Raw genomic sequence first — 19,668 nt, 5'->3', positions numbered from 1 at the left:
CTTTCTAGTCCCAAACTCATGACTTCTTATTGTCTTACTATCAAACCAATGCCAAAGAGTAAGAATCATACACAGAGAGTTCAACCAACTTCTGAAAGTCCTCTACACATTTATACATAATGCATTTGCACAAATGAAGAGAATGCAATTAATCAATATGCATGGATTGTTTTTTGCACTTTTTTAATGAGAGTTAGATGAGAAAATTACCACCCTTATGTTTATCTGATAAATATGGAGCTGTGGCCAGCAGCCGGTTAGCTTAGCTTAGCATAACGACAGCAAAAAGAGGGAAACCGCTCGCCTGGCTCTGTCCAAATGTTACAAAATCGACCTACCGGCACCTCTGAAGCTCACTAATTAACACTTAACATCGTGTTTGTTTAATGTAACCCAAAAACTGAAAGCCAAATAATTACAGCAATTGTTTAAAACTTATTTAATATTCAGTATTTGTTTGAATTGTCATGGTGCTTGAAGAGGAGCTGGTAACAGCTTTATTTACAGTACAATACTGTATTTTTAATATCAGTAATACTACAGGTGCTGGAATGTTCAGTCTCAAGAAAACACCAAGTATACTGATTTACCACACATTATTTAGTGATTTAAATCACTATCAATCACCATCAATATAGCATAGGTTATATCCATGCTTATCATTCCCAAGTTCAGCACTGATCGGCCCTGGCTGTGGTGACAGTGGGTGAGAATGAGCGCAGGCAGGCAGGGCAGGACGGCGCTAGCTGCACCATCTGTCCAGGCTGAGCCATAAAGCCGGCTGTAATCGGGCTGCTAGCTGCTGACTGAACAGTCGAAGGGGCGAGCAGACAGAGCTGGTGGCAGATTGCTCCAGTTCCTGCTTTAAATGCTGGCCTTAATCAGCACAACCTATAGAGCAAAGAGGACGTGACACAGACAGCTTTAAAGTCCGGAGACGCTGACACCGGGTCAAGGACTAGCTGACAGGCATGATCAGCATGCGAGTAGGGGTAGGTCTTGGACTGAGGGGATTTGGGCAGGTGACCACCTTCAGATAGAGCCTCGGTGCGAGTCTCTAGTGTATTATAATGACATTCAGGTCACAGAGGTGAGCATCTGTTTTTCTGAAAGATAAATCCCTGGTGATCTTGCAGAAACTAACTCTGGTTTAAAGGAATTTACAGAGTCCTCTGTCCATAATATATTTGTTATTTTTACTGCACAATAAAAAAAGATTTTTAACCCATTTCTCAAATTCCTCATCCTTAAAGTCCATCTGCACTGTTTTCCGTGATTTTCACAAGGGAACGCCCACTCAACCGTTAGAGCAGTGATCAAACAGGTCCTGAATAATATGAGCACTAGCACTGCAGATAGATATACATACGTGCTCTTAGCTGCTCACTGTTTGGAAAAGCGACATATTTGCTCTCCTGTTAACTATGTGGTTGATTTGGTTCACTAAAAATCAGTAACAAGCTGCCAGTGGACACAAGCAGGGCGAATATGTAAATGTGGGACTTTTCCAATTAAACCTGAAAAGAGAAATAACTGAAATATCATTAGCCAAGGCAACAGATGGAGTCAGAATTATTCTAATGCGGCATAAATGACAACATGTGCCAAATGAGCCAGAGAGGCTAAGATTAAATGAATAATATCAGCGTTTGTTTTTTTCGCCAAACCTGCAGAACAAACTTCCCAGCATGACCTCAATGGCCTTTGCATTACAGAGTGGCAGGATGGTAAGAAACACTTTTGATGCCTGCTTCCTCATGTTGTAGCTGGAGGGGGCTGGGGAGGGGGGGGGGTGCTTCAGCTGAGGTCTGTTTTCAGGGGTCTGTGGCACTCTAGCACACCTGAAAGAAACCCTTTGTGGTTCTAAACAGCCCCACGGAGCTGCATCACTTTCCATACCGCTTCCATTTCAAAGTCACATAAAGCACAGATGTGCGGCTTCTCACTAGACAGACTTTGGTGCATTTGACGGCAGAGGAAGAGCACTGAAAGACTCTGAAGTTGAGCAGTGGTGCTGAGGGACTAGAGATACTTAATGTGGCCGGAAAGACTAGGTCCATTTGGAAGGAAGATTCCCTCTATTCTGGGTAAAAAAACGTAGCCATCAGGAAATCCTCTAAACAACATTCATCCACTCCAAATATGTGTCTAGCTGTGTGGTGAGGTGAACAAAGGATTGTGCCTGAACTATTAGTTATCATCTCATTTTCTTTGGCAACTCATGCAGAGCAACAACACAAACAAGAATGCTTTGGACAATTACCTCCGAGTAATCACTATCGATGGTGCACTGATTACTAATACCAACAGAGCGCTTACAACGCTATTTAACAGCACTCCTTTTCTATCAAAGCACTGATAATAATTAGCATTTATGTATGAGAGATCCAATTATGAAGTGATTCCAAAAGCATCAAAAGGTACAATTAAGTAATGAAATCTAAGCAGTAAATCCTGCTGAAAACAGAATGGGCGTCCAGCAAAACATCCCATCAAATAAACAATGTCATTTGTTAGTACTGTAAATTCAGCCTCCTAAAACCTATTTATATGTGAGAGAGAGTCTACTAAATGCCTATGATGGATGGATTATAACTCTCAGATGACAGAGCATTACTTTACATAAAAACATAGTCTTGCTCAGAGTGATAGTGTGATTAATCTCAAAGTGCTTGCCAAGGACCTATTGAAAACATCATTGAGGGAAGGAGAGAGGGAAGGAAGGACGTGTGTGTGTGTGTGTGTGTGTGTGTGTGTGTGTGTGTGTGTGTGTGTTTTGAGGGCACGTATGTGGAGGCGAAAGCAAATTCTGACTCCCCTGACCCTGGCGCAACACATGCTGAATTTCAAACGTGGCGTTCGTCAGCAGTCCAGGAAATACAATTAAGGGTCCAATCAATTCCCAGCCTGCAGGCCTGACGAACTTCAGGCAAACCTCTCCGTCTCACACACACACACACACACACACACACACACACACACACACACACACACACACACACACACACACACACACACACACACACACACACACACACACACACACACACACACACACACACACACACACACACACACACACACACACACACACACACACACACACACACGCGCGCGCGCACACACGTCTACAGCTTTGATGTGACGGCAAGCCGTGGAGGTGAACAAAGTGATGCATCATCAGAACACACAGGGACAATTAGAGGTGAAATGCTGTGTGTTGTCTGGAGCTGACTGGTTGACAAAACTACAGTTAACATATAAGAAACTTCCTGTCTTCTTCTTCTTCTTATTTACGGCTTAGCTGCCAAAAGTCACAATGACATCAAGACTTCAAACGAAGGAGCGTTTCATTCAAAACTAGATCTATTCATTGAAACTGCAGTGGCTTTACACAGCGCGAGCCTTCAATGACACATTCCGTCACAGCCCGGAAAATGATCAAAGGACTCCAAACCTCCCTCAAAAGCTGAAACTATGAGCTCAAAACTTACCCCATCTTGAGTTTCTCTCCATTTTTAGCACGACCGTTTCTCCGGAAAAAAGCCAGAAACACTGAGCAGAAGTCCCTGAGCTCCATATGGAGGGACATCTGAATACACACCCAGCACTCTGCTTTCACAGCGCTATTACGTGACCTAGACACTATTGCTGAAATGTGGGTCTCTAGGCTAAAATAGGCCATGCAGTCATCATATAAGCCTGAGTGCTTTTCGCTCAATGGACAGACAGCGTGGTTTGTCCCGTGGCCGGGTTTACTGAGTCAGCCGGACAGCAGATCTCCTGTTCTCATTTTCTGCCTGCCGTGTCTCCAGTGTGTCATTATCCGACACCGGCTCTGTGCAAAGACAGTGATCTGGCAGGCAAAGACTTTCCCATATGTCCCATGTTAAGCCCTCTCCAAAGGAGGAGGGCCCCTGCTGGGAGGCGAGCAGGCCGGTAGTCTTGGATCAGATGGGGATCAGGGATGGACTTGCAGGGATGAAGCACGACTAAGGACAGGGATCCCCCTGTTTTGTCAGCCAGTGTGTGTGTGTGTGTGCATGCAGCCGTGGGGTTCCTCATTGGTGATTAAGAGGCTCTGGCTTCACTAAAATCAACACTTTCCGTGAAGGAAGAGCTAACAAGGAGGCTGCATGCCAGGACACTCTCTGCACGATCAGAGACCTCTGCGTGCCATCTCAGATTTATAGCACACTGTCCTCAGCGACCTTTTCTCCAAATGTGACACTTTCCGTTAAAGCAGTTTTTAGATGCTTGTTTATTTTAATCAGCGCTCTCATGCCAATGACCGCCTGCATCTTTGGATGTTTCACAGCTCGGACCGAGGGGGAGTTACTGATCCCCCCCTTCCCGCCATGGTTGGATATTTGGGCTGCCAGCATTCCTTGGCTGCAGCATATTAGCTAGCTTGTCTATATTCGGGAATTCAAAATAAAAGTCTGGCCTTTTGTACACTCTGTTTTTCCTTTATCACAGAAACAAGACTCGATGCTCCAGATAAAAAAAAGACGTCATAAACTTCATTGTAAGCTTCAGCCACAGAAAACGCAAATATTTTAACATTATTAAGATCAGAGTCAAAGCATGATGCAAACCTCTTAACATTTCACCTTAACAGGTGAGAAGCCAAATGATGGAAAGTACCAGAGATCAGTGGAGATGTTTCAGCTCGTCTGCTCCTGACTCTGGTCACACTCTCACTATATTAGCGCTGTCAGCGGCTCAGGTTGGCCGCGACCCTCTTTTCAGATTTGACCAGTGAACAATTGGAAAATCCTGAAGCTGCTCAAATGATAGGGAAAACAATCACCTGGTTGTGCGGCTGAATCGAGGCCATCGGGGCCCTCGCTTGACTGCTGTATCGACGGCTACAATCGCCTTATCTGATCTGCCAAACTGTCCGTTTTGGCATTAGAATATTCCATTCTTCTTCCCAGACTCTTTTATAGCAAATCACTTATGTACGCCCACCGAATGATTGCCTAGCTTAACCTAACGCTAAGCCACTCTTATCCTCTCAGATCTGTTTTGCAAAAAACATGCAAGGAGACCCTCATAGACGTGACCCAAATGAAGAGAGAGCAAACTCCCGGGAACTAAACTAGACACGTTTGGTGAAGGGGTTGGTCCAGAGCTGTAAAAGTCATGCACATCAGTCATGCACGTTACAGCGGGGTAGCATTACAAAGGTGTTCGCTCTTGTGACCGACCTTTAACCTTATCAACAAGACACACATGCCACAGAAAAAGAGCTCAAGAGGCCAAAGCATTTAGTATTCCATTAAAGTCATATTTCATTCCAATATTTGTTGACCGACTGCTGTGAAAAACATGTTTGCTTCCTCTTTCATCCCTCCAGCCGTTCCACTACATTTGGAAGGATTTACCCACATGTTCACCTCTGGCCAGAGGAAGCAGTTAGCAATGAGGGAGCCATCGGTCCTTAAGAGCATCTCGCTGAAGCCTTGGCTTGTATCTCAATGGTTTTCAGGCATGTGTGTCCCACATGTGAGATAGAGACAAGAGACTGAGGAAGACATCCCAGTGGGAAACCTTAGTCACAATGACAGCATGGATTACTTACACCGGGAGCCGGGAAGATGGAGTGGGGGCGGATGATGCATATAAAACCTATGTCAAGTTGTATGTAGATTGTCTCATGATTGGTTATAATCTTTGAAGTTATTTTCAAGACATCACAGAGGCATGGGGGAGAGCTGACCCTTTAAAAAAGATTGTTACATGTATTTTCTATTAAACTTCCTTTCTGTTGCTTGTATGATGCACATATGCAGAGTGACTTTATAAAACACGATGCATACAGCACAATAGAAGCCGCTGTCTATATGTGTCAACCAAAGCAGTTGCCCGACTCCAAATCTATACTACGACCATGAGGCCAGTTTTAATTACATGCTGTTTAGCTTTAGGCTACAATCTGCGAGCACCAACTCCACAAGCCAGAGAGAACAGGCGAGCTATCATGATGTGAGGACGGATGCCCTACTTCCACAAAAGCTTGTAATCTGACCTCTTTCAGCTCGCCGATAAACATCATAACCAGCATGTTTAATCCAAGGCGGAAGTTAGCCGAGTGGAGTGTGTGTGTGAGTGCTTGTGATTGTCCGACATAGTTACAAGCAAGTAATAGGTCGCACTTTGACCCACAAACCCAGCTTGGTGCTTAGTAATGGAACAGACTTTGTTCCTTTTTCTTTGGTACCAAAGCTCTCTTGTGGGCTGGTAATTTAGTGCAAGCGATAGAGAACAAGCCAAATTAAGTTCAATCAGATGTAATTCCCTGCTCAAATTTGGAAGTTAAAGAGAGGGGCTGAAATGGACCAATAAATCCTTTAAATATGAGGCGCTCCAAAAATAGTCCAGACACCTATTATCTATTTAACAGCCCTCGTCCCCATTGGGCAGGAGTAAGGAAGTAACTTCAAAAGGCTGACCCCCCTCATTCCTGTTAATGACCCCAGATGTGTCGTCCTGAACAGGGGCCTGATTCATCCGGCTAAATCCTGCAGCCGCCAAAAGCATGCAGGGGGGCCATTTCAAATGCGCCAAATTAAAACACTTGGCCCGGGCGTGGCTGGATGTTGAGATGATTAGAAGAGAAGGCATTGATCTGCAAACGGAGTGCAATCACTCAGCTCTCTCTCTGAGCATATTTGCCGGTCCAGCTGTGCAGTCCAGAGTAGTGCGGTGGTAATGAGAGTAGCACATGAATGCATACAGCAAACACACATACACACACACACACACACACACACACACACACACACACAGCTCTGAAACATTACTCTGCGGACCGTGGAGGGATCTCAACCTGAGCGTGACTGCCCAAACAACACGTACAGACTTTGAAAAGCGCTGCAATTCTTGCCCGTTTACATCATCTGCCTCCGACATACACACACACGCTGCATCCACACATGTTCTCACACACTGAGTAATGTGCAGAAAGAATACGCTGCTGAGCCATAAATCTGCAGGCACCAGTCATCGTCTGCTGTTGTTAGTCTAGCCGTAAGTCTCCCATATCCTGCCACGAAGAGGGCCCTTCAAGACGGCAATAATTCAGAGTCAAGTGGACCGGGTCGGCTGTAAACGCCTTGGTTTTGCGTTTTGTGTTCTGGGTGACAATGACTGTGATCCCACCGCCGAGCACAATGAAGTCAAGAGGAATTTATTTCTAAACTATCTTAAGCAAACTGGTTTACCTCGCAAGCCTTACAGAGAACACAAAAACCCAGATAAATCCGAGAACAAGCAGGCAGCACAGACGTCAAGATATCGAACCCGAGCTTCTGTGTTTGGTGTGTGAGCAGACTTGTGAGCAGCAGCCAACAAAAGGCCTCTGCTTTTCCCTTTCTAGAAGTGTCTAATCTCCACAGCAGCCAGAGGACTGACTACAATAAAGTCTTTAAGAGGATAAGTATGGTAAGCAAAACAAAACGCAGGGTGAAACCAAACAGCTTGCCTCAAAAAGTTGTCCCGAGTTCTGTTAACAGACAAAATGAAATCGCTGTTCTGCTCATTACCTGAAAACTGCCTCCCTCATCTTCAGGCCACGCAGGGCCCCCAGTGGCCCCCATGTTCCTGTCTGCTCACCGGTCATCCTGTCTGAGAGTAGTCACACAGGAAGGGCAGGGGATGTGGACGCCAGAGCGTCCTTGCTGGATAGACGTCCAAATGCCCTCGATGGATTATATTTCTACATGCATTTCATTTTCTGTTCTCGTTTGTTAAACGACAAGACAACAGAATTTTAAGAGCTGCTCTCGGTCGCGCCCCCATCTTTTCTCACCTCTGTTCCTCTCTGTCCTGCCCTGGCTGCTAAATGTCTTTCCCATATGGAGTAGTGGGACGTCCAGGGTGGGCTGAGGAGGCTGCTGGGTTGTGGGCTGGAGTCTCCCACTAATCCATTGGGAGTTTAATGACGGCAGACCATGCTAGTGGTGGTGAAGCCCTGGGGGGGTTGACCCAAGTCAGGAGGGGCTGGGCATGTGACCCACACCAGGCTAAAAGCCCAACTGGTTGGGGGAGGGCGTGTGGACATAAGCATGTGTGTGTACACCTATGTCTGGAGCTAAATGGCCAGTCACTTGAGGAATGCAGCCTTTCTGATCTCAGCCGTGAAAACACAAGCAAATTGAGCTCTTAAGCGGATGAAAGTAGAAAAAGAAAAGCCAGTTGTTCCCGTTTTGGCGATCCCTGCCTTACATTCACCCCCTGCCCAAAAAAAAGAGTAAGTGTTACAGGGACGTACTGAAACACACACGAACAAAGGCTGTAAGAAGCTGAGATTCCCCGGAGGCCGTCTGGCTTCAAGAATGACTGTCTGATCTTTTCCTTTTTGTTGTGGATATGCCCGTTTGTTCGTGTGTGTGATGCCAAGTGCAACTCCAAGCAGCTCATTACCTTTTGTCTCATATCATCACAGAACACCTCTGTCTCCCGAACCAAGCTGAAAAAAAATGCATTTAGTTGAATCTGACTGGACCCTATTTTTGGCAATGTTTGAGAAATCCATTTAACGCACTCATCTGCATAATGTTTGATAGCTTTGCTCTAACACTTGGCTGGCTTTCATCATTCAAATTGGTACTCCTGTAACTAGCCTGATTTCATTTCCATCCTCATGATTCAAAGCACAACCTCAATTAATTAGCAATACGCAAATCAATTGTTGCCTGAGGTCAAACAGATTCTAGTCTATTTCAAAGATTGGATGTCCACTTAACATCATTTGCGGGCGTTATCTCAAAAGACACTTTGATTAAGTGAGGTTTCTATTCCCCTAATGTGCAACAAATGCAGGCCTAAATCAATCAGGAGATATGATGAAGGCCTCTCTGAGCACGAGCAGTAGAGACACGGATGCTGTCACATGGTTGACAGTGAGTGTGCTCACATATGAAGCAGTTCATGTGTGTGGGATGTATATCCATAAGCCAATAACTGGAAACAGCAGACGCAAGTGGGGCAAAGGTTCATGGGAAGACCGAGTTATCTTTTTGTTTTCTGGCTTGTAAGTCTCTAATTAAAGTGACCTCACTGATGTCCCATCTGCCACCACGGCAAAGAGCCACCGATCTTTGGCTGCCATGTAAGCGTGTTAATCCACTGTAGGGCCAGGTACGCGTAAACACACTCCACACACATGTCGGTGGCATGCGCAGACGCTTGCTTGGTACACTCAGCAACGCTTGAACAAAAGATTAAGACTTCGACAGTGAGACTGAAATCCTGTTAGTGCGTTTGTGCGGAGCTGGACGGAGATATCTTTGTAACTTGTGGAAGGGAAGCAGCTGAACTTTGCGTTCCCCCAGGAGCCACAAAAACACTGACAACGCGGCGCGCGGAAATTACAGCAATTCAGCACGATGACAATGAGCAAGGCGACTGGAATGACAACGGCTGAGTGAGGTGGCGAGATCGGGTGAACGTCCCCTCTTCGATAATCGCTTTTTGAGGACATAATGGAATCTTTGTCTATAATGCAGAGCCACAGTCTCGCCAGCAGCCGCTCGGCATCCAATGAGAACAATCCATCTGGGCGACCCTTGCCATGGCAACAAATTCATCTGTCTCCATGGGGACCTGTGCAGGACCCAATCAGGGATAAGCTTTTATATTTTATACATTTCCCACCTAATAGAACTGCAGTGCATTATCTTGCTGCAAGACATGGACTCTCATATTGCTGCTCTCCCATCTACTAATTTACCACTACAGTACATCCGCCCCCTTTAAAGAGTCTTACCCGAGGAGCGAATGTACTCCACAAATATTTTTCCTGGCGAGGTGTGCGGGGAACACAATGAGTCTGCACGCAGATCAGACAGCGAGATAGTACAATCCTGCACAGTAAAGAAACTTCAAGACGTGGACAGGTGCTCTGTTGAAAACACAAAACTGGTTCACACAAGTTTACACCGGATATTTACCTCCGACTGAACAGGAAGTCATGATATACCAACTGGAAATTGTAACCTGTAAACTATCATTTCAAAGGTCACATCCTGAATGGACCTCTACTGACATACCAAACAAAGAGAAGTTGGGAGAAATACCCTAAAAAACTGCAGCTAAAGCCATGTGATAAGAGCTGTAAACTGTAAAAGGATGTTAGGACGTAAGTGAGAAACACCACTGAGTTCAATTCAGAGGCTTCAAAGGAATATTTTAAATGTGCGATACATCTTTGGAATGGCTCTTAAGTATTTGATTCTTCCCCTGGCGGTGACGCTGCTCTCATCTGCACTACGGCACTGGGACCATTACAGGATTTTCTCCACCAACTTAATGAGAAGATAAGCAGTTAATGTGAAATCCTCTAGACTCTTTTTTTTTTTTTTTTTTTAAAGCACTGAATGCCTATCGCCTAATTAAGGCATCAACCCGGCTCCAACTCTTGATTCGCCGGCCCTCTCTGTCACACCTCAGCAGCTGCGAGATGGAGGAGCAGCTCATGCATTAGAGGTTACTGAAGTTATGACAGGAACATTGTTTGAGCACTTCACGCTTTAGGAGTTCTCCCTTTTTGAAGAGAACGCAATGCATCAACCCATCGTTTGCTGACGACAAGGGGAAGTGACTTGGAGAAATATCACCGACGTACTCAGACGAAATGGCAAGAACAAAGAAATGAGGCAAGGGCAAGAACGCCATATTGATTCTAAGGTTATTAAGACAAAGCGGTGACTCCAGGAAACTGCTGCCAAAAGTCAATGACTTTTATTGAAAAGAGATGGAAAGTTTTTGCGTGGTCCAAATGTTTATTAGATCCATATTTTTGGTGCATTTGGACTTTATTTACTAGCTGAAGGTAGAGAGATGACAGGACATGTGAGGAGAGAGAGATGGGGAGAGCTGTGATGTAGCTTTTATCTCGCTTCTAGCTAGTGATATTCATTATCATAACTCATTCCATGGCCTGAAAGCAATGTTTGATTCTAATTGTCTGGAAAGGTGTATAGTACCTGAGTAGATCAACCTACTACACAGGGTCACAGAGGGCTGGATCCTATCCCAGCATATAATGGATGAGATGATCAAGTCTGCTACGTCCACTGATTTTGATTAATAGTTATCCATGTACGAGTAGGAAAACAGGATTTAATGCTCACTGCAGTTCTTCAATAACGTCAAATGCGCTCTCTGCTTTCAGGCTCTTTTACCTGGAGAATTGCTGCTGCAGTGAAACCATCTGCGCCTGTCCCAGCTCTGACTCCTCCGTCACTTCCCGGAGACGTTTCTCGCTCTCCAGTCGCAGGCGTCGCTCTTCCTCTAGCTCGTGGATCAGCTTTTCTCGCTGTGGACACACAAAAAAAAAAAAAAAAAGATCTGTCAGTGGTGTGTGGCCTAAAGGCTCAAAAGAACATCCCGAAGTCATATGTTTATGGTGCTGGAGCGAAAGCCCCTGAAAGCTCCAGGGATGTCATTGTTGCTGCTGACCCTCCTTGGAGAAGGGAAGTGAAAACAGAATATTTCAACATCATGATCATCAAAAAAACAATCGCTGATGAAAAAAAAGTCCCCAAACATCCTTCTTCTGTCGAACATCCAACACAGGTCATCCGGTTCTTCCTCGTGCTTCAGGCGTGAGAGAAAATAAAAGAATAAGGGCATGATGACATTTAAACAGCCAGACCGGCATTACTTCCACAGTTTGTTGTTACTTTGAAATGTTCTTAATGAACCTTCCCTTTCCTCTGTTGCTGCGACAGAAAGTTCACACTAAATGTCAAACAACATCAGCTTGGTGTTGCACACTTCAATCTTTCTCTGCGCTCTCACTTCTCATTTCATTTCATTGCTGTGCTTCCACCTTAACGATTACAACTATTACCATAACTATAACTACGGATAGCAGCCATCTCTCCTACCTTCCCCTACACACAAACGGTTTATTCTTACAATGTTGTTGCTGGATGAGTAAATATGACCTCACTTTAATTAAACCTTCAATGGATTTTGAATTCTGAATCTAGAGCTCGTTAGTGAGAGGCAGCTCATAGAACTGAAGATTTAATGATTTCATTTGTGATTTCATACCTTTCTACATACTTCTTCAGCTCATTTAAGTGCTCTTAAGTGTTATGGATGTTTTCTCTGGAGCCTGGTTTGGTGCGAGTTAACCCCATTATCCTCAGGAGGATCTTCCAACGTCTGTGGTGTGGAAGGTCTCCACAGATCACCATATCGTCTGCCCATTTTCACCAGAGACCATTCCAAAATAGAAGTGCTCTTTTCAGTTTTTAATTGGACGCTTCTCCGTCTGATGGCCTCAGCCACCTGCTACCAAACGAGAGAAACGTCCTCGCCTCAAACCCAACTTCAAAGACAGTGGCTCTGTTGGGGAAGATTTGGCATTGGGAGTTTTTCAGCGACACAATTGCGGAGGAACTTTGAGCGATCGCTAACAGCAAGGCTGAGGATTTTAGCTGACATTCAGTTATTCTCAGAGCCGCTACACAGAGCATCTCCTGCTGCTGAATATTACAACGCAATGGGTTTAAGTGCTGAACGATCTGTCACCAGCTTGTCAGGTATATCAGCTGAAAATATAAGATTTTAAATAACTGGAAGTTGGTAAGAGAGTAACGGGATTGCTGGGGGAAAAAATGAAAAAGTTGATTATTTTGCAAAATAAGATGCAGTTATTGCTGAATAAGAGATTTGGATTTGAGGTGCACATTCTCCAGCTATACATTTAGGAGCCTGACAAAAGAAGTCGTTGGTAAAAGATAATCATTATCTGACTTGAAAGGTGAAATCAGTGACTGCTCAGAAAGTCTGTCCGGTGTGTAAACAAAGTCTGACGACTTTTCAGTCGGTTATACAGAATTAAAATGTTTTTTTCTAACCTCGTAGCTCATCTTTAGGTCCGTGGTAAGCACCAACAAAGCTGTGTGATTATTCAGTGTACGGCTGCAGATGCTGAAGTGCATTTTCACACAAAAGCATTATGGGGACATCTAGTGGCGTGAAAGGACGAGGGACACTGATTGGAGTATAGACAGAACATCCTCATGATGTTTGTCTTTTTGCTCAGTGTATCATTAAAATGTGCTGCCATGATTTTAAACTACACCATCAAATTAAACTGCAAAGAAAAATACCAAAACAACTGGAAAGCCTTTAAATCACCGAACATTTTAAAACATTTTGACCATACTGCCTGGAATACAACCAATAAACAATCATATTTCATTACAATACATTGCTCCTTGGCAGGAATTCTGTCACAAAAGCAGATTGTATTTGGGTGAGTCGGTCCAGGAGAGAGAATATTAAACCCAAGTCACCATTAAAACCAGCTCTGGTTCTCACTGGGGCTATAAATCCATGGCTACTATGTGAAGCGGCTCTTTACACAACAGGGAGGCTCTCCCTGTCAGGAGTAATGGCCGCTGTAAATCCAGACGTACAGAGGCATAAAGTAGTACATCCCCCTGCCAAGAGCTGGACCTATCTGGACCAAAACCAACCACTTTCTGGCTCTTCTTCACCTTCTCTCTTTATGGAAAAATGGGCCAAGAGATGAAAAAAGGCAGCTCGTAAAGGCAGACAGCATTATGTAAGCATATTACTAATATATACTTCCACGCAGAGATTTTTTCCTCAAGCCATAAGGGTGGAAATATGTTTTTAATGATACAAACATGCATTAAAAGCTGTTAATTACAAGAGAAACCTCCAGCATCCAGTCGGTTAGCTGATTCTCCTCTCAATGCAAACAAGCACAAAGAGTTTTTATTTGCGGCATCGCACATATTATTGTGTACAGTATTGTTGAGCGAGTTGGCATAGATTCTCACAAAAGCACGGTAGCTTTAGTCCTGATTCTTAAGCCCACATGAACTAACGCCCCGGCATAAAGCACCGACCACTATGTCGGCTGACAGAGTCTTGCCAACGGCTATAACAAGACAGGATTTATGGTCTACGTTGGAGTAAAAGCCCTCTATTGCTTTTGTTCAATATATAATATTGGCAATTTAACAAGACCTAAGGCCATTAAATCAAACATTACCATATCTTTATGTGGCCAGAAAACCCTAGCAATACATTACAATTCTTCTTGGTTGAAATGTTTATTGTCTACACCAACTTCATAACTTGTTCTTCGTGCGGTAAAGAACATGCTAATTGAAAGCATATTCTTTCATAAGCCTTACAAATACAACACGCCTTTAGCAAGGCCCTGGGAAGATATCTCAAAGTCAACACTGAGATGGGATGTGATGAACACATGCTCTGCAACTTTCTGTGAGAACGTTTACTTTAGTTAAACCAGAGACTGAGGAGATAATCCTCTCACTTTGCCGTCTGTTCAGGCCTCGGCTGGAGGAGATGCACTGCCCTGTTTCTCCTGTGGAGGGCAACATGTTACCGGAGTAAAACTGGCAGCTGCAGCGCTAACAAAGCAGCTCTAACAAACAATACAATGGTTGGAGAAAAAAAAAAGCAATATCAAATGGAATAGGCTAAGTAATCCATAAAAATGTCCCGGGCAGGGTTTTACACCGCTCTACTGAGCCATATATCTGAAACAAGCCCAGGTTGGGCGTTTCAGGATTATATTTGACCTCCGTCACAAGCGAGGCTGCTTTCATTTCCTGGTTGATAACAAAAATGTACCCATCTAGATATGACTTTGAATTTATCACCACCATGTAAAGCTGGAGACTGAATGGACTATAGCTATTGATTTCAATCCACCACATGTATTGAAATAAAAGAGAAACCGTGTTATATTGTAACATCCACTTGGTTATATTGCTTCCTCTCTCTTACTTCTATATCGACATATGTCTACGATTGTATTAGTTGCAGTGGAGCCCAGAATAAACCTCGCCTCTGTAATTGGACAGCATTAGATGGTAATGGTATTCATCAGAGCTGAATTACTAGAAGACTCAAACCCCCCCGATACCCTCCAAGATCCACAGAAGACTCTAAATTAATTAGAGGCCTCTGCCTCTCCCTGTTGTGCCTGCATGCTGTCTCCCATAAAAGAGGAGCTGCAGTTATCAGGTTAAGTGCATGTGTACAGTATGCGTGGCCATCACTGTGGCTCTGATTCTGTCTGTTGTCCATCTGCAACTGTATAGTGTCCATGCAGGGTTTGGGGTACAGTTCAGGGGGCTCAATAATCTCTTCATTACACAGAAACCCCCTGCTGTTGGAGCTCTTTGCCTAATCAAAGGGCCGGGAGCGGATCTCTGGCTCGCTGCTAAAGCAAACATCAGGGACACAATACACCGCGCAGGTTCTTTATTCATAAATAAAACATACCACTCGGCTGTTTGTTTGCATGTGTGTGTGTGTGTGTGTGTGTGTGTGTGGGTGTGTGGGTGTGTGTATCCTCGTCAGCAATTCAAATGAAAGTGTAACATGAGGAGGATTTGGCCACATGGCACACATATGTGATACCAGGTCAGATACGCTAAAGACAAACCAAAGTGAAGAGATAAAAAAGTGCCACTCAAAGCACTTTCAGGTTATGATATTAGCTATGGTCTACTGGAACATTTGCTTTCTGGGATGACTTGTTATAGAAACAAAACAGTGTTTTATTCACTAGAAATCCGTGTCCCCCAGGGCTCCATCAATTCAATTATCATGGAGAGCCACTACATTAGAGTGTACCTCTTCTCTCTCAGACAGCCGCAGGCACTATAGCAAATACAACACACACCCCAGGAATATGCTAAATCATATGTGAGGCCCATTTATCATTGCCAAGGGAGCTCCCCCACCCAACCCACGCACTCAGAGTCATTCAGTCACACGCTCTGGAGAGTGGGTGAAAGAGACGGTGTGGAGATGCGATTTGGGCCTGGCTGTCAGCGCTCGTCACCCGGTGAATGTGCCGAGCGCTGGGGGGGGACCCCATCTCGGCCGTCGCCACTGTCCGTGGCTGATAAGGCCAATCTGCAGAGACAGCACCTGAGTCCCCCCTCTGGTCCCCAGACCTCCACGCTGTCACACACCCTCCAAACAGCTGTCAGAAACACTCTATGAAGGTCCCTCAGTGCTGGATCTCCATGAGGACCGGAGTCTTTTAAAGCTGGGAGCCCCTCCAAACCTTTCTTTATCTGCTGGAAGCACACTACAAAATATCTTTAAGGTGCTTTTTATGGTAGTTTAAACACTAATAAATCATTGTCAAACGGACCATGATATGGTCTAATTATCACTAACTAATTACACCATGGTTATGTCAAGTGATAGCCCTAACTCTTACAGTATCTGCCAAACAATTGTTGTCCCAGTGTGGCTTCCCTGCCTGTTCAACTAGGAGAGCTTTGGCTCAGTTTGCACAGGAACAACATCTGTTGTCTTTGAGTTACATGCTGTACAGCGATCCAGACCGGTTCTTGTAAAGAGTTGACCCAGTTGAGGAGAAGATGCAGTGAAGATGCCAGTTCTCTGATATTTACTTGAAACAGTGTTAATGAATGGCTTATTAAAGAGGGCATTCAGTCTTTAAACAAGTACATTTTCCTTGATGCGATGTTACAAACTATGTCACATGAATCTTGCAGACTGCAGCACAGAAGAAATCTGCTTTCAGCGGATTGCCATCTTGGCTCCAGGGCCTATTTTAGCATACTGTGCCACCCGCTCCCACTTTATATTCATAAATGCAGCAGCTCCATTCTTATCTTTACTTCTACATGAAACACTCTGGAGAAATCAGATTTTTAAATAAGCAAGTTACACAATTAAGAAAGGTTCAAGCCAAAAACCTTTCCCCTCATCGTTCTTATGCTTCACTCAGCCTTGAACAAATCAAACACCGTAATCAACCCAAACGTCCCGGGAAATAACTGTGTGTGTGTGAGACTCATATCTGTTTAAGCTCAGATATCAGTGAGCGTCCGCAAAACCCAAAGAAAAATAAAGTCTCTCACAGCGAGATTTTCTCGTTGTTTAGACAGCCGTTTCCAGCAGTCGTAATCTAGCAGTTTTAAATGCAGAGCCCAGCCCCCTCAGCGGTGCAGTCACTGCTGCCTTTACAAGCCTGCATGTGCACTTCTGTTTTCTCCCCGACAGGAAACCCGGCATCCTGCTCCTGACGGACTTGGATTGCACTTCAGAGTGGCATCAAACAAGAGTGGGAGACAGAGAGCAGCCCTGCCCTGTACCACGCCTCTGGGTTGGGGTGTGAGGAATTCCAGAGAAAACCTACAGCAGCGATGAGGCTGTGAATGAGCGGTTTCACTCCAGACAGACAGGGCAGGCTTGTTGGAAAGAAACCGAGGCCCTCACAGAATAAACCGTGACCTGTGCTCTATCAAACACCTAACGGGAAGTCCACTGTTTTTCTTGTATGAGTTTTAAAGATGGCGCTCTGCGGAGCGCGCCAAAAGCACCATGTCCGAGCTCTCATATAAAGTTCAAGGAACAAACGGCGGTCTAAGAGACACAGATCTGGCACTTGTTAGACCATATCACTCCGAACTAATAACAAATGCATCTTGTGTGGCCATGTTTGTGGTGAAATACTCTGCAGATTCACACCTTATGAACTTAAACACTGATTGCCCGCAGAATTATTCAAATGGAGATTCTCCCAAATGATAAACAACAAAAGAGTGTTGTACTTTTGCACTCCTTTGCACTAAAAACATACGCTCCTCAGTAAACTGTGTTGTTAATGCGGTTTCGTTTACACTCACGTCTGTATAACTGTGCAAGCAAGACCTGAGGTTCACAACTGTAGCAGTGTGTGCAAGCGCCTTGCGCAATCATAAAGATGCCTCGAACATTCTTTTGCAACACAAAGCACTAGTAATGGTTCGGCAGAACGTGTCCCTGCGGAGCTCCTCAGCAGAAGCAGCAATGGGTGGCTCTGTCGTTTTCTGTGTCTCTGATCGCGTTACACAGAAGACACTAATGGATGTAGAGAGGAAAGACCAAGGCAGGGAACAGAGGCTGTTAAAGAGGGGCATCAGATACCGAGGAGGGGGTAGCGCCACTTCAAAAGTCTGTGGCTGTTTTAATCCGTCTCTCTCTAGGTTAGCCCCTTGGCAGGCGAAGATGGGGGTTGGGGAAGCGAGTGGGCATAGAAGTGGGCGTCAGGGTGTGGGGGTCTGCGGGGCACAGGCTGTGGCTGGTGATCAGTTCCCACTGCACACCGCCAGCACTTTGACAATTATCTCCTTGATGCAGCAGTCTCTTTTTCATTTCTATTGAAGAACCGTGCCTGAGCGCCGAAGCCTCCCAGGAATGCCAGAGAGAGAGTGCAAGAGGGACTCTGACGGGGATAATCCCAATTTCAAATGGAGCTTTGTGATATCCCCCTCCTCCCTTTCTTCCTCCATCCACCCCCCCTCACCCTCCTCCTGTCTGGCACAGATAACTCATCCCTCTCTCTCTCCGCGCTGTGCATGCGCAGACAGCAGTCCACACACGCCTCTAAAGTAATAATTAGCATGTCAGCCACTACTCGCGTGAGTCTGAGAGCTGGGCCTTCACAGAGTCTCACAGCGCGGTGAATTATATATTTTTCTCAAGTCTACGTTGATGCCAGAGGATGCAAGGTAAGTGTTGACACAGTGAGGTGTGGACACAAACTGAATTATATTATGTACACTCAGGTACCAAAGAGAAGAAAAAAGTGAAGCACAAATGCTACGAGTTGAAGGTGAAAAGATGTTTTGGGCTTGTGGTCTATCATCTTTTCCTTGGTCTGGATGAGGTGAACCACACAGGTGTGAAAAGTGACCTGAACTGATCAGTTTAGTCAGGTTTATTCCTACAATCCATCATTCTGGATACAACTCCCAAATGACTCCGACGGTCACGCATTCCATTCATCTGCAGTATATCTACCAACTGTAGAAATCAATACGGCACCTTCTTGTTTCCCATACACGTACATTACAGTGATGACAGTAGTGGAAGAGTCACCAGAAGGTCAGGGGAAAAGGAGGACCATCACTTGACTTATTTTCCCTACATTAGTCCATTGTATTCAATGTTTACATTGATGAACTGATGCAAAACTAAAGTCAATTTTTCACATGAAGAAACGTTCGCATAGTAGATTTGCTTCTTCATCACCTCATAACATATCTCTGTGTCAAAACTAAGTTCAAGCCTCCATGACGGCAGGAATCTACCGTGCTGAAGAGCCCTTGAGCAATCTTGAGTATCTGACCCTGTGATCTGACCTCCTGACCGTGGGGAGAGGCGAGCAGAGAAAACAAGCGCTCCTCCTTCAGGGAACAATAGAGAATCACACGAAACAGTGTTAGAGTCTCACAGCGCACCAGCCCTTGTGTGCTGTTGCTTCAGGCCTGCTGCCATAAAGAGAGTCGGAGGCGTCACTGGGGTGCAGTCTAACAGCTGGGCCTGCGGTTGGAGCCTCTGCTCGGAGGCTGCAATCAGCTGAGCTCCACTCTGCTTCATCATGTGGTTCACTTTCTGACCTCCCTACTGTACAGTACGCACACGTTCAAAGACAAAGACAAATAAAGATAGGCACTTCTTGTACACACACACACACACATCGGTAGATCTCCACCTCCTGAATTCTTTCCCCCGTTTACAAGAACTGAAACCAGAGTATCAGCAATTTCCAGTAAAGCTTAGCAAAATGCAGTTTTGACCGTTTAAGCCCCAGCTGAGGCTTTAGAA

General features: G+C 45.0%; 1 protein-coding gene across 1 annotated transcript in view; it reads right to left on the bottom strand.

Annotated features, from left to right (window-relative positions):
- The window catches only part of LOC142952943 (nck-associated protein 5-like), a 111,300-nt gene that overhangs the window by 33,613 nt on the left and 58,019 nt on the right, over positions 1-19,668 (bottom strand). Inside the window, 1 exon segment of the mRNA XM_076094986.1 lies at positions 11,193-11,326. Within this exon segment, the coding sequence (XP_075951101.1) occupies positions 11,193-11,326 (134 nt within the window).

The sequence above is a fragment of the Anarhichas minor genome, unplaced genomic scaffold (genome assembly GCF_050575085.1).
Source record: "Anarhichas minor isolate MPS153535 unplaced genomic scaffold, ASM5057508v1 ptg000018l, whole genome shotgun sequence".
Taxonomy (NCBI): Eukaryota; Metazoa; Chordata; class Actinopteri; order Perciformes; family Anarhichadidae; genus Anarhichas; species Anarhichas minor.
This window is presented reverse-complemented; position numbering and strand designations above follow the sequence as displayed.